Source organism: Sus scrofa, chromosome 15 (genome assembly GCF_054392235.1).
Source record: "Sus scrofa isolate SSC_HxYL_T2T_F1_AM1 chromosome 15, Sscrofa_HxYL_maternal_Yorkshire_Landrace_v2.0, whole genome shotgun sequence".
Lineage (NCBI taxonomy): Eukaryota > Metazoa > Chordata > Mammalia > Artiodactyla > Suidae > Sus > Sus scrofa.
The window spans coordinates 94,856,624-94,872,663 of NC_139397.1; the positions used below are offsets into that span (position 1 = coordinate 94,856,624).

Genomic DNA, 16,040 nt, shown 5'->3' on the forward strand with positions numbered 1-16,040 from the left:
ATGCATTATCTTATTTAATGCACCTAATACTATAAGGTTGTTTCTCACTTTCTAGATAAGGAAACTGAGGCTTAGAACAGTTAAGTGGAGTCCATCAAAGAGATGAAGGCAAGTCTTCCTAATTTCTTAACTATTATATTAAGATATGTATACACACATACCGAGCAGATAATGTAAAAAAACTATCAGGCCTCCTAAATTCCCATTGGCCTTCGTTATATTTTTCATTGTCAGGGATAATTTTTGTAGTTACACCTTCCACTGCTGCCACCGTTCATCTTTTACCTCAGGGTAGAACCATTTGCCGCAATAGACAACAGATTTTGACTACGATGCAAGTTCTCAGGACAAAACAAGATTATAGAGTGATCAATGTTTACTGACTCTATGGGCTGCTGCTTTTTGAGTTTGTCTTTCTCTACCAGAGTATAAAGCAGAAAACATATACTTGCTTTTTCATTTATATTTACATAGTAGTTAAAATAAAACCCACCAGATGACACTCTGACCATTCTGCTTTTATTTATTGTCTGACTAACTTACAAAGACACAGATGTCTAGGGTAGACCCTACCCCATCATTTAAACTATCCTGATGACATAAGTACCGAAATGTGCATGTTTACGTAATGCAGTGGGATGAAAACATTTTTCTTCCTTTACAGTTTCTGACTATAAACAGGGAAAAATTAATTTCATGCCACAAAATTTTGGGCACTTTAACAGTCATCACATTTCTGCTACTAAAAGAACAAAATTGGTATTACAAGTTAAAATATAAAAGGCCTAACGGTTTTTACAAATATGCAAATCATCTGCTACTTAGACATAAAAAGTCAATTTCTTTCAAATTACTAAGTAAGGCACCATTGGATTAAACATTTTTCTCGGTTTTTACTAAATAAAATGCATACTGAAATAAATACGGAACACTGAATTTTAATACTGTAATATATTTCAATATAAAATGATATGTGAATGTTAAAATACTGTATTGCATCTTGAATACATTTATCTGGACATTTTATGGGGAAAACACACATGTAAACTCTGGTTTCAGGGAAGAAAATATTAATTTTTGTGATCTTCCATATTTGAAGTTTAGCACAAAGCTTATTCAAAGTTTAGAATACAGTTAGGTTTCTAACTTTAAAAGAAAGGGTGTACATGAATTAATGGAATATTCACTTAAAAAATACACTCTATTCTAAAACATTTCTATCCTGGAAGAATAGCAACTTTGAGCTGCAACCCTGTTTCACACTTTAGGATGGTACCTGCAAAGCTGGAATATACAAGGAATTGGCCATTCTTACTACCCCATACAAAATTCAGACTCTTCTTTGGGTCAGATTTTTCTCTGCTGTATTTGCTAGGAAGGCCCAGCTCCATCTTTTCTGAAATGGGTCATTAGGCTTTATTATAGGGATATTTATCAACTGTTGACATCTAGTCAAAGAATTCAACACAAAATGATGCTTCAATATTAGCAAAATGTTAGTGATTAAAACATTTTTTGGAAAATATTTTGCCAATCTTGTTGCACCTTTATATTTCTTGATTCTCTTTAGGTGAAAGGCCCCAAATGAATGAATGAGACAAATGGATGGTAGAGGTGAGGGGGAAAAGCCAAGTTCTCTAATGTACTAATAAGCCCAGGACTTTGGCAAGGAAAGTTATAAAAATATAATATATTCAAATGGGTAACTTCATAATTTATTAGATATCCCATTTTATTAGAACTCTAAGTTCTTTTGCTTTTATATAAATGAAACAATTACTTATTCTATAAATAGGAATGCTTTCAAATTTTTCTTTGGATTGATTTCTTGTTAGCATGTCCCAGTAATACATGAACAATACACTGAAACCATGATACAAAGTTTAGGTAGATATACATAAACATATATAGCTGTGTGCTTTTAAAAAATAAGTAATGGTAATTTTAAACATAATCAACCATATAAAACATCTAAATGGAAATCTTTTTTCCCAACTCTATACCTAAATTTAAAAGTCCCAGTAATGTTGTGTAAACAAAACCATACAAAAAAGGCAAGGCTGGCTCATCCCTATGGTCCTTTGGGGGAGCTTTATTTGCATAGATCCAAGGCAAATGATTCTCCCAGACAGATTCGAAACAAGTTCCCTCCAATTTCCAGCAGCAATCTCTTTCTCTCAACTCCATAAGCATCACGTTTACATTTTTAGAGTTTTGCCCCTCAACTCAAATCTGTTCCTTCTTCCACATTTCTGACTTGCTATCTTTCCTTGACTTTCCTTCACAACTATGGAGCTTATGAGCAAGCTGGGCTGGAGAGGAATGAAGCCACTTCAGATGCAAAGGCAGGAGGCCAACCGACAGGTGAGCTCAAGGCAGCTGGTTCTGAGCCCTGGAGCCCTGACAGGGCTTTTATTTTCTTTCCCATGGCTTTATTCCAAGTAACTGTAAACCCTAGTAGATCAACTTCTGACCTTGATAATGTGAAGCAATATTTGCATATAAATTTCAAGGGAAGAGGGAAAATCAAGGAGCAATATTGAAGGTCAAGCTACCTGCCGAACAAGGTATTTGGGTCCTAAATTTATATTTAGTTACCTCTTAAATTGCTAAATCTCATCTTACCTTTTTTTGGTTTTTAAACAAGAGGTTTTTACACTAGTTTCTACCTGCTGGACCTGTGCTGTCCAGTATGGTAGCCACCAACCATGGGTGGCTACTGAACACTTGAAATGTGACAAGTCCAAATGGAGATGTGTAAGACTTAGTACCCCCCAAAATACAAAATTATCTCATTAAAATTGTTAGAGTGATTGCAAGTTGAAATGATCATGTTTTGGATGTTGGGGTTAAATAAATATATTAAATTTGATTTCACCTATTTCTTTCCCTTTTTTAACATGGCTACTAGAAAATTTTAAATTGTATATATGGCTCGTATTTCTGTTGGACAGCTCTGTCCTAGAGCTTACCTCAGTCTGCCAAAGATTGAACATCCTATAATCACAAACATTTTATGTGAGAAACTTGCTTAGGTGGTCTGTGGTTCATGGAAACAGACAGGGGGCCAAGCATGCAAAAAAAGGCATGGGGGCAGACAGCTCTCAGGGACTTTAATATTGTAGTCTGTAGCAAAGAAGCAGTGAATGTTTGAATTTGGCTGGTTGAAAGCTCAGACAGAATTCATTTCTGCCTACCTGCCACAAAAGCCTATGGCATCCCTAAAGCAGCCAACACTGGCAGGTTGTAGCTGAAGTAAGCACTAGCTTTAAGAATATATACAATATGAAAAGCGAGGTGCGTTTCTTTACTGCATTCCCACCCTGCACACATAGATTTCCGTGTCATCTCCCTTCTTCCCTACTGCTGATGTGAAGGGGACAAGGGAAAAAAGGGGGAGGAGGTGTGTGACTCTTGGACAGCAACAACAGAAGGAGCGCTTGGGCTTGGGTGGAGAAAAGCAGGCAAGGATCACCTCGGGATGGGAGGAAGGGGTGGGGCACCCCTTTCTCTTCGGTTGGATCCACCTTGATGAAAAAATAGACAAAATAGACATCTTGGTTAGAAAGCTTATGTTCTCTCTGCAAAAACTTAAGGATGGTTGCACAAGTACCTATGAGCCCGCTCCACCCCCCGCCAACACAGCCAGAATCGAGGCTGTAAATAACCAGCACAAGTGCCTGACAAAGGAGGGGAAGAAGCAAGTAAGGTTTGCTCAAACTTTGTCTTCACTGGGGAAAGATGACCCACACTGGCTACGCTGAGCGCCTGCACAAAGTTGGAGTTTTTAAAAAATTATTTTTTTCCTCATCACAAACACAGTATTGTTTATTTTAGATTGAGAAAATATGGATGAGCAAAAAGAAACAAAAATTCACCACTGCGGGAGTTCCCGTTGTGGTGCGGTGGAAACAAATCCGACTAGGAACCATAAGGTTTTGGATTCAATCCCTGGCCTTGCTCAGTGGGTTAAGGATCCGGCGTTGTCTTGAGCTGTGGTATGGGTCACAGACGCGTCTTGGGCCTGGTGTGGCTGTGGCTGTGGAATAGGCTGGCAGTTACAGCTCTGACTGGACCCCTAGCCTGGGAACCTCCATATGCCGCGCGGGTTCGGCCCTAGAAAAGACAAAAATAAAATTTCACCAATGCTTGTACCACCCAGAGATAACCAATAATATGTCTATTTTTTCTATTTATTTTCTATAGATAAACAGTTCCCCTATGTCTTCCAAAAATAGGATTTTATAGTCCATTTGAATATTTTTGTCTTTTTTTGCCATTGCTTGGGCCACTCCCACGGCATATAGGAGGTTCCCAGGCTAGGGGTCTAATGGGAGCTGTAGCTGCCAGCCTATGCCAGAGCCATAGCAACACTGGATCTGAGCCGCATCTGCGACCTACACCACAGCTCGAGGCAACGCTGGATCATTAACCCACTGAGCAAGGGCAGGGATCGAACCTGCAACCTCATGGTTCCCAGTCGGATTCGTTAAACACTGCACCACGACGGGAACTCCCTGAATATACTTTTAAAGTCACTATTTACAAATATTATTAATTACACACTGCATTCTATTATGTTAGTGTACTACAGTTTAAACCAGCTCCCTTTTGTTGTGTAGTCAGACATCTTCTAATTTCTAAACAATGCTTTTTTGATAGTAGCCATCCTAATGGGAGTAAAGTGGTATTTCACCATAGTTTTATTTGCATTTTCCTAATTATTAGTGATGTTGACCATCTTTTCGTGTGCTTACTGACAATCTGTATATCTTATTCCAAGAAATGTTTGATCCATTTTAAAAACTGGTTTTTTTTTGTTGAATTGTAGGAATTCTTTATATATTGCAGATATTAACCTTTTATCAGACATATGCTCTACAACTATTTTATCCCATTTCATAGGTTTTCACTTCACTTCTACTGACATGTTCTTCTAAAAACTATGCATATTTGTGGGCTATCAGCATACCATAACCAGGGGTAAAATCCATTCATAGTGTAAACATTCATTTGTCCCACGCACATTGTTTTGAGGATCTAATAGGTGTTAGGCATGAAGCCAGGTGCTCAGATGCTGTGTGCCAGTCTGTGAAGGACTCCTCAGGTGAGTGGGTCTGCTACGGCCACTGCTCTGAGACTCAGGTGGGCTGGCACTGACAGACTCCTCAGCAGGCAGCCACTTCACTGATGGCAACCGAAGTAGCCTACTTAGGATTTCTGAGGTGAAACAAATCTCTGAGCAAGAGGAGGAGCTAGAGGAAACCACTGGCAGTCCATTACCTCGCCTTTTCCTCTTTTCATCCCAACCAAGTCTTTTCTGGGGGCAGAGGCCTAAAGAATGTCTCATCTGGAAGTAAATCAGCCATCTGTCATGGAGTCTTGACCAGAATTTGACACATCACACATGGGTAGGAAAACACTTGTGCAAAGCTGCAATGAGGTGGTATCGTTCAGGAGGCACTGGGCCTTGAGGCCGAGGCAGGTACAGGAGCAGGATAAAACCACTCCATAGTACTTTATTTGTATGAGATGATCCATTATCATTAAAATATTAAATATGCCTAATGCTAGAAATATATTTTTATTGGCAGTGGAAATTACTGATTTAAGAAAATTTTAAAATGCCTACTATATTTCAAGCTCTGTGCTACTTAAGATGCAGTAGTTAACAGGATGGTTCCAGTCCTCAAGCTGTGGACAGTGTAATGTGTTCAACTACTAAAAATCTAGAGGAGCTGGCAGGATAAGTCTGTTACTGACTTAAATACACAAAGAGCACAGGGTTGGGGGCAGAGAACTCAAGGATATCTGTCCATGTGAAGACTGACTTTGTAACCAAAAATTTCCAACCAGCAACTCCTGTATAATTTTATTATAGTTACGCCTCTTTTCTTAGGCTCATCTAGGAATGCAGTATTCCACATAAGTAAGTTTACCTAGGAACTAAACTTGTCTTTTCAAGCAGCAGTATTCTGTTTACTTCCAGCATTTTCTTCAGGGAAATTTTCCTAAAATATTTTCTAATTCTTTGAATTCTTCACAGAGGCACAAAGCATAATTTGAACTGTTCTTTTTTTTTTTTTTTTTTTGTCTTTTCTAGGGCCGCACCCACGGCACATGGAGGTTCCCAGGCTAGGGGTCTAACCGGAGCTGTTGCCTCTGGCCTACACCACAGCCACAGCAACGTGGGATCCAAGCCTCATCTGCAACCTACACCACAGCTCACGGCAATGCTGGATCCTTAACTCACTGAGTGAGGCCAGGGATTGAACCTACAACCTCATGGTTCCTAGTCGGATTCGTTAAATCACTGAGCCACGACGGGAACTCCATGACCTGTTCTAAATAACCCAACAGAAATAGCTGGTATTATCCTGTGCTGTAATCCCTAGCACAACTCTGTGTCCCTAGCTCCTCCTTTGACCCAAGACTGCCACCTATCACTTCTCCCTGTAGTCAGTGATTTAGCTTCTAACCAACCTTGACTTTAGATGATATTAATCTGTTCTAAGGCTGGGAACCAACCAACCACAAATTAAGAATTGTGTATTAAGAAAGAGTCAATAACATGTATGACTGGGTCACTTTACTGTAGAGCAGAAATTGACAGAACCTTGTAAATCAACTCTAATAAAAACAATGTAAAAAAAGATGAATAGGCTCAGGGTATGTGAAGGAGGACAAGGCCTGGGACACTGTGACAGTTGTTTGACATGCTCAAAACACAGCTTCTCCACACATTTTTGGCTTGGGAGTTTGGTTCTAAAGCCAAGGTTGTACAAAACAGAGCCTCATCCGTGATACATGTATGTGACATGCTAATTCTTTCTTCTATACATTTATTGTTGGGAAACATCAGTTTTGCTATTTTCTCTTCATGTTCACATTTTTTTTCAATAAGGGAAAAGTGATTCATTTCTTTATGGTAGCATTACAACTATTTAAAGAAAAATAATCCATATGTCCAATAATAGTAAACTAAATTATTATATGCTGATTGATAGAGTCATATAAATAAAAACCACATGATAAAATAGGGGAGTGTTTACGAAGCAATGTTCTATTAACCTCACTTCCAAAAAACTATATAAATCAGAATTAGATGGATAAAAACTAGAAAAAAACCTGGTAAGATGAAAATATGTTACATTATGTGGAAAGATTATGGGTATACTTAAAATTTTCATGTAGTGGTCTGTAAAGCTACACTAATGTTTAAAAGATCCAAGCAGTTATAGGGAGTTTTTAAGTAGTGAGACATTCTGCCGGTCTCAAAACTAGTAGAAATGGAAGATGGCTCTAGTTGTGCCATCTTAGGAAGATCAAAATGGGGAAAGATTGTCCAAACAAGTAAAATAATAAAATGTAACCTACTAGCCAACTAAAGGTGTTTTAAGCTTGTAATGACACATTAATCATTTCTGGAGTTCCCTTTTGGTGTGATGTGTTAAGGTCACTGCAGTGGCTCTGGTCACTGCTACGGCACAGGTTCGATCCCTGGCCCAGGAACTTATACATGCCACATGGAAGTGGCCAAAAACCAAAATAACCATTTCTTATATGCATCCTGGATGTCTCCATCTTCCTCAATGAGTACAGAAGGGGAGTTCAACAGAACTGTGATGGCTCCCAATCCAGGAGTGATTTCTCTGAAATCTCCCCACTCCACGCAAGAGGCCTGGATTTCCTGCACAACCCTGAGTTGTGTATAACTCAGGCTACTCAAGTGTGAAGGCACCCAAAAGCCCTGGTAGAAATACTCACTCCGGCTTTCATTTCTTGCCAATTTACTGGGATAACTCTTGGTTGTTGGTACATATGGCTCTGGAGGTGGCAAATCAGAAATGGGATGGAAGTAGAATCTGCTTTCCCACTCATCTGAAGGAGAAAAACAAACAGTATCTTCAGTGCACAATCTGCTCTGAAGACTTATGTAATGAAAGGCACAGAGTGAAATAGAACGGCAGAGACTGCTTCTAGTTTTGTGTCTAGAAGTTTCGAGAAAAGGTAAAAGGGCTGCAAATGTCACTGACTAGCACACTGATAAAATACTGGTCTGCAAATCAAACCAAAGACAGATCCAGATGATTTTAACTAGAGTGATTAGGACCCAACCAGTCCTTCTCAAGAGCTGGGGGCTGAGGTTTCGGATACTTAATTATTCCTCCACAAGTGGAAGGAATAGCTAGAAACCTCTGATAATGATGGCAGAGGTACGCTGCTTAATATCTGCAGGCCACTGCGTCGCCACAGCAGATACACCTGCCATTCCGTTGCTTCCCTTTTATCGCTTGTACATTTCCGAGGAGCTGGGACCACACCTCACCTTCACATGAAGAGTCTTGGAAGCCATTTCTGATTGATGTGGATGGTGGAGGTGGGGGAGGTGCCCCTGCGCCAGGTCTGTCGGGAGGAAGAGGAGGCCTGGGCCCACTTCTGGGGCTATCTATTCCACTCCTGGACGGCAACTGAGGGGTGGCAGGCAGAGCTCGAGATGTGCTGCCATTTCTGTTCATTGGAGGAGGTGGTGGGAGAGGGCCTGGAGCAAAAGAAACATGACATAGTGCTATGCTTTCTGCCTGCTGGATACACGTCCTTTTACTAGAGAATATGGAGAAATGGCGAAGACTTCCTAGGAGATTTAGCCAAGAAAGGAGTAGGCACAGAAATGCACCAATGTACACACATATGTGTAACAAGTACACACTGAAAGCTAAATGGCTATTTGGTGTTGAGCTGTTATTGAGATTGGAGATGATACAGCTGAACAGGGAGTCATTTATTCACATTGACAACTGTATACTTTTAAAAATATCTAAAATACCTTTTAAATAGCTATTGAACTAATTACTGTGACATGTTACTTATTAAGTAAATGCTATTTTCCTTTTTTTTTTTTTTGGGCCATGCCCGCAGCGTGTGGAAGTTCTCAGGCCAGGGATCAAACCTATGCCATAGCAGTGACCTGAGCCTTTGCAGTGACAATGCTGGATCCTTAACCTGCTGCACCACAAGGGAACTCCAGTAAATGCTATTTTTAAAAATAAGATAATTATGAAGTTATTTTAGGTCTCCAGGGGGACTGAGTTCTTTACCGATTTATTTATTTTTTTGCCTTTTCTTGGGCCACTCCCGCAGCACATGGAGGTTCCCAGGCTAGGGGTCGAATCGGAGCTGTAGATGCCGGCCTACACCACAGCCACAGCAACATGGGATCTGAGTCGCATCTGCAACCTACACCACAGCTCACGGCTACACCGGATCCTTAACCCATTGAGCAAGGTCAGGGATTGAACCAGCAACCTCATGGTTCCTAGTCAGATTTGTTAACCTCTGCGCTACAATGGGAACTCCAGGACTGAGTTCTTTAAATGCATGGTATTATTGCTAATAATAATGTTTCTGTGATGCATATGAACTGTTTCTAGGCAGAAGCAGAACCAGGAGGCCAAATATCAGTCATTCTGAGAACAGTGGGAGTTCCTTCTTGGTTCTTCTCTTTGAGGAGGCAGATTAACATAGGGAGTTAATCTCTGTGCTAATCAGTATGCCTATAAATGCTGGTGCTGGACCCTGACCCTGAGCAGGCTGGTTATCCTATGGAATTTGACTTCTTGTCTACAAAAGAGCACTTTTTTCATAACACTGTTGCCAAAAATAATTAGTCAAAAATCAGGTAAATCAGGTACTATCTAATTATTTGAAACCATTTTTTAAAAATTGCATTGCCATGGTATAACCAGTCAAGTTTAAGTTTCTAGGAAATAATTCAAAATCCTTTCTGCTGTCAAAAAGAAGAATGTAACATGTCTTGCTTTTCCCATCCTCCCAAGTGCAGCAGCTATTTGGGTCACGAGTAAATTAAAAAACAACAACTGGGGAGTTCCCACTGTAGCTCAGGGGTGACAAACCCAACTAGGATCCATGAGGATTCGGGTTCAATCCTGGCTTTTCTCATTGGGTTAAAGAATCCGGCGTTGCTGTGAGCTGTGGTGTAGGCCAGCAGCTGTAGCTGCAATTCCACCCCTAGCCTGGGAACTTCCATATGCTGCACCTGCAGCCCTGAAAAAACAAAAACAAACTTGGAGTTCCCATTGTGGCTCCGAGGAAAGGAACCCAACCTAGTATCCATGAGGATGCAGGTTCAATCCCTGGCCTCCCTCATTGGGTTAAGGATCTGGCACTGCAGTGAGCTATGGTGTGGGCTGGCACCTGCACCTCCGATTCAGCTCCTAGCCTGGGAACTTCCATATGTCTTGGGTGTGGCCCTAAAAAACAAAAGACAAACAACGACAAAAAAAAAAAAAAGGAACTTGAACATTTCGATGCAAATTAAAATGGCCTTAGTAATTATTCCTAACCTTCAGTGGTGTGTGTCACTAGCAAGACACTGACATTTTATGTAAAGACAACATCTTACGGTGCTATAAATATAAGTATCTCTTGTTAACCACAGATTCAGAATCCAACTAGAGGACCTTAAACTGAACGACCCACCCATCAAAGGTCTTCCTGCCTGGAAGTTTGGTTCAGATCCTTGATGGAGGTGGAGGCATACCCAGCCCTGGTTTGTCTCTCAGGAGTCTTTAGTGCTTTACCCGGTAGGGTTTATTTATTGCCCCACCTGCTTCTCATTGCTGGAGTCTGTCCCAGTCAATACGAATAGATTTATTGGGGGCAGAAGTGGCTCACAAGCTAACTGGCACTAAATGCAGACTAGACTTCCAGTACGATGAGGCCGGGTACTCTGCAACCTGATCAACCTGATCTCTCTCTTTTCCAGCCCCCTGCTCCTAACCTAGGTAAGCATAATAAAAAAGATTTTTTTTTCCTATTGGTAGCATAATAATAAAAATGTTCATTTATTGAATGTGACTTACTACATGTGGGGACGTGAGATAACCACTATATACACCTGTTTCGTTTAATTCTTATAACAACCCTGAGGAATGTAGGGACAGGAGGTGAGGCCTCAGAGGTGTTGGAGCTTAAAGAGTCCAAGTCGGGAGGCTAATGAGTGGAAGAACTGACTCAGTTTTGTCAAATTCTAAAGCACTCCCCTAACAATGAAGCCAAGCCACCTCTCAAAATACAGACGGTGCCTGATGACCTCTCATATGTTCCCTGTGGAAATATAAATTAGTGGGAATTTTCTAGAGGCAAACTTGGTAGTACCTATGAAATCCATAATTTACAATGTACGCCCACTGTCCTAGAAATTACATTTCTAGGAATTCATCTAAAAGAAATACATGGAGATGTGCACAAATAATTAGCTACAAGAATGTACCCCTGCATAATCTGCAATGGCACAATGCTAGAGATGGCCCGTAAGAACAGGGGATTTAATATTATGTAGCCATTAAAAGTCAGGTTGTGGAGTTCCTTTGTGGCATAGTAGGGTAAGGACCTGGAATCGTCACTACAGTGGCTTGGGTCACTGCTGTAGTACTGGTTCGATCCCTGGCCTGGGAACCTCTGTGTGCTGCAGATGTGGCAAAAAAAGTCAGGTTGTAAAAGAATAGTCAATCACATGAGAAAACGTTAGCAAGATATTGCTGAATTAAAAAATAAATCACCAAACCATATATGTAGTGTGATACTGATACTGCAGACACACACATATATATATATGCACTTTTTTGGGGGGGGGGCACTGTGTGAGGTGGCTTCATGTGGGCTCTCAGTTCCAGACCAGGGGTTGAAACTGGGCCACAGCAATGAAAGCATCAAATCCTAACCACCAGGCCACCAGGGAATGCCCCATATATGCATTTTTAAAAGACGGAAAGGGTATGTAAACAATGTTATATCTGGATGGTGGTGGAGGCAGGACTTATAGATGATTTTTTTCTTTATACTTTTCTGTATTTTCTATAAAACAAGTATGACTTATGTAATTGAAAGAAACAACAAACATTATAATTATATATCTCTGCCTATCCTATTTTGGGGAACATTTAATCTGTTGATTCATCCATTTTGAAGAGCCATGCAAACAGCATCTCAACCACTTTGGGGGAAAATCTGTAACTGTTGGGTAAGAAGAAAACACTGCATTTCTTTCATCTGACTGCTTGTTCTCATTTGTTCATTGACGCATACTTAATGAGATGCCACAGTATCTAGCGATTGAATTGAATAGACTAGCAACTTCTTATATTTGTAGCTGACTCTCCCTGGCAGAGTGGTTTGAAGGAGTGGTTCTCAAACTCTGCTACACATTACAGTCACTGGGGAGCTTCCAAATATCCTGATACCCGGGTTGCAGCCCAGGCCCCAATGAAACCAAAAACCCTGGGGTAGGGACCCAGACATCATGGTTTTGAAAACCCCCCGAGTGATTCCAGTATGTGGTCAAGTTTGAGGACTGCTGGTTTAAAAAAATGGTGTTTATTAGGTTCCTGAGGTCATGGGGTCAAAGGTCATATAGCTTTTCGTAGACCAACTAATGCCCTGTTTCCAGACATCTTGTATGTATGTGGTAAGGTTAAATATAAAAAGTAGTTCTGGAGTTCCCATCGTGGCTCAGTAGTTAACGAATCCGACTAGGAACCGTGAGGCTGTGGGTTCGATCCCTGGCTTTGCTCAGTGGGTTAAGGATCTGGCATTACCATGAGCTGTGGTGTAGGATGCAGATGCGGCTCGGATCCCCCGTTGCTGTGGCTCTGGCTTAGGCCAGTGGCTACAGCTCCGATTCGACCCCTAGCCTGGGAAGCTCCATATGCCGAGGGAGCGGCCCTAGAAAAGGCAAAAAGACAAAAAAAAAAAAAGTAGTTCTGACTCTGTCAATAACTAACAGAAAACAAAAAGGCACCTATGATAAGCAGGAGAGAGAGTACAAACTCCTCACATTTCATTTCATACTCTGAAGGTTCTGCCCTTAGATTCAGGTTTCTCAGCTCTGAGAGGGGACACAGATGGGCTTGAGCAGGTCCTTCAATCCATGAAACAGCAGGTAAATGTTAAGGTTATGCTTATGAACATTTTTATCGAGAGAAGGCCTTCTACCTTTATCTGATTCTCCTAGGGATCTAGAGATGTGAATAGACAGCAAAATGTACCCTAGTAAGTGTCTTTAATGAGCAGGGAAGTGGCCGCAAAGCTTGAGAAGTACAGGATGCAATAACTCAACTCCCTTCTTGTTGGAATAATAGGCCCTCCTACAGGAGGTGGGAATTTAGTCCCCGGTTAAGGCAGCAGAAATTCCCTCTAGGGAGACAGAGGAGCAGAGCGGGTGAGGTGGACGGTGCAAGTGCTAGCCCCTTCATTCACGTGCTTGGGCTTGTTTAACTTTCTTGGTTTCTCAGTCTCCTCACCTCGGAAACATGGACAGAAATACTGGTCCCAGTCTCCTCAGAGGTTTAGGTGAGGTCGAGAGGAAACAGGCGGCTTATGTGTCACCTAAAAGGTCTGAGCCGCCTGAGAGAGTACCTAAGCTTTTGCTGGGCTCTCTCCGCGTGGTTGTTAGGGACCCCGGGCCTGGCTGGGCTGCAGAGAGACCACTGGCCGCAGGTCCTAACTTACCTGATCTGCCCGGTGGGTCCCTCACCGGAGGAGGGGGTCTCTCAGTGGGCGGGGGCGGAAGAGGGCCCGACCGTCCCGGTGAAGGTAAGGGAGGCGCCGCCGAGGACGACGATGAGAGGGACAGATTCCGCTGCGGGAGCCTCGGGATTTCATCGCTGCCGCCGCCGCCCGAGCCCGAGCCCGGAGGCAGCGGGGGAGGGCCGGGCCTGCTCGGCGGGGGCGGCGGCGGGGCCTGCGAGGAGGCGGACGGCCGCGGCGTGGAAGGCACGGGGGGCTTGCTGTTCTGCGGCGGAGGCGGAGGGACGGCCTCCCTGTGCAGCGAGGGCCTGTTGCCCACAGGGGGCGGCGGCGGCGGGGGCTTGTCATCCAAGGCCCTGCTTGGAGTAGGCGGTAGGGGAGGCCTGTTGGAGAAAGGCGAGGAGGAGGCAGAGGGGCTCTGGCGGATGGAGCCTCCCCCGAAAGCAGCACCTCGGTTTCCTGGGAAAGGGGGAGGGGTCGGCCCCGGGCTGGGCTGCCTGGGGGCCCCGGGCGCGAGGGGGCTCCCCCGGTTGTGCAGACTTGACGGGACGGGTCTCGGCGTGTTAGGCACCGGAGGGGGAATGTTATCGGGCTTTGCACCCACGTCGGGCCTCGGGGGCGGCATTCGGCTCCTCTGAGGCTCTGGGGGTCCGCTTCTGTGGCCTGGAGAAGGCACAGGGAACCTCCCTGGGCCACTTGGGGGTGAGAACGGTTTGGCAGATGTGGATCTTCCTCCCGGTGGCAAAATTGGGGGTCGGCTTCCTCCAGAATCTGAACAACAACCACCACAAAAATCAGTTAGAAAACTAGGAACCTTAAAGGAAATCAGACAACTAAGGCATATTGGCGGCACCGGAAGCCCTTTCCTGAATGCTGTAATCTACAGGTGACTATGATTTACATAAATTGGGTTTTGTGTGGTCTTTCCTAGAGGCAGAGGACTAGATCACAGCTTTCTGTTTCTCTTTTAGTCCCAGGTTCTACAACCCATGGGCTTTTAAAAGCTTTCAAAGGGATTTTGGAACGATCTCTAGGCATTTATGTGTGGACAAGAACAGGGATGAAGTACGTAAGCGTTCTGGAGGGACCCCTATTCAACAGAAGACAAGAACAGGATGGTGGGTGGGATTGGTAGGTGGGATTTCTGCTAATGATTTTTTTCCCCCCATCACTATCTCTGTCCTCCCGCCCTGTACCTTTCAGGTTTGAAAAATAATGTAGCCATCTTAGGTGAAAAAACTAATTATCCCAATACAAGTTTCTATATGGGAGGGCTTACCTAGTCCCTTTGAGGAGAAATTTCCAAGAGAGGATGGAAAAATATAATGGAAGAGTTATGATTGAAATAAACTGTCAAAGAAAAAACAAACTGTCAAAGTTTAATTGAAAGAGTTGACAGCAGTGGACGGTGAATCTGTAAACAAGTAGTCAGCTGTACTTTTATAGTTTAATTTTTCCCCACTAGGTCAACTTCAATATTGACAGAACAGTCCTACTATGTAATTAATATTCAGCTGCTTTGGTTCAACAAAGGGAAGAACTAAAGAGGCACCAAAGTTGTAGAACAATTCAAACCACTGCCCCAGAATCTCTCGGAACCCAAGCTAATTCTCAAAAAATGCTTAGTCTGAAAACTTCTACCAGTTCAATCATGAGTTATTTAATGTACCAGATATTAATTAAGCATCTGCTATACTAGACACTAGCCATTATTCTAGATGCTAGAGGCTGAGGAGTAAACAAAATAGAAAAGATCCAGCTGTCTTGAGGTTACGTTCTTGTGGGGGAGATTAAAAGAAAAACAGCCAGTGAACATAAATGTTTTCAAATTATTATAAGTACTAAAAAGAAACTAAAATAGGCTGCTGAGAGGGAGACAAGATGGTGGACAAGTAGGGGGACACACTTGCCCTCTCCCACAAACACAACAAATAAAATAGGCTGCTGAGAGGGAGACAAGATGGTGGACAAGTAGGGGGACACGCTTGCCCTCTCCCACAAACACAACAAATAAAATAGGCTGCTGAGATGGAGACTACCCAGAAAGGCCAGGATAGATGGGGTGGCTGGGGATGGCTCTTCGGAGATTTGAGCCATGGAAAAGAGAAGGGAGAGAGAGGTGCTTCAGTCTCAGGGCCAGCAGGTACAAAGGTCTTGAGGTGGAAATGAGCTTCCAGTTAAAACCAAGGCTGACATGCCTGGGGCATAGTGAGCATGGAGGAGAACCCTATGGAATGTAGCCTGAGTGGCCTGCAGGGGCTGCGTCATAAAGAGCCTTGTAGGCCAGAGGGAGTTCAGGTTTTATCCAAGGCACCATGAGAGACATTTGGCTGGATTTATATAGTGAAGTAATGTGAGCTCTAGAGAGAATTTTTTATTTTGACTTTAGCACTAAAAAAAAAAAGCTATGTTTTCCTTGACTGTGTGCTGTATTTCTATGTCACCCCTTGTGATAAGTTTTATCTTCCCAGTTTGGATCAAAGGTGCAGGTT

The 16,040-nt window shown here is 42.8% G+C and overlaps 1 protein-coding gene across 8 annotated transcripts in view; it reads right to left on the minus strand.

Moving 5' to 3' along the window:
- Positions 1–497: 497 nt before the first annotated feature.
- The window catches only part of WIPF1 (WAS/WASL interacting protein family member 1), a 125,374-nt gene continuing 109,831 nt past the window's right edge, over positions 498–16,040 (minus strand). For 5 of the 8 annotated variants that reach the window (XM_021074983.2, XM_021074985.2, XM_084999558.1 and 2 more), the window contains 4 exons: positions 13,531–14,319; positions 8,330–8,542; positions 7,768–7,881; positions 498–3,527 (listed from right to left, as the gene is read on the minus strand). In XM_021074983.2, coding sequence (XP_020930642.1) covers positions 3,472–3,527; positions 7,768–7,881; positions 8,330–8,542; positions 13,531–14,319 — 1,172 coding nt within the window. In that variant the 3' untranslated portion in view covers positions 498–3,471. Of the gene's footprint in view, positions 3,528–6,036; positions 6,168–6,213; positions 7,882–8,329; positions 8,543–9,101; positions 9,160–12,731; positions 14,320–16,040 lie in introns of those variants that run through there. The other 3 variants (XR_014829607.1, XR_014829608.1, XR_014829606.1) reach the window with 2 other exon arrangements.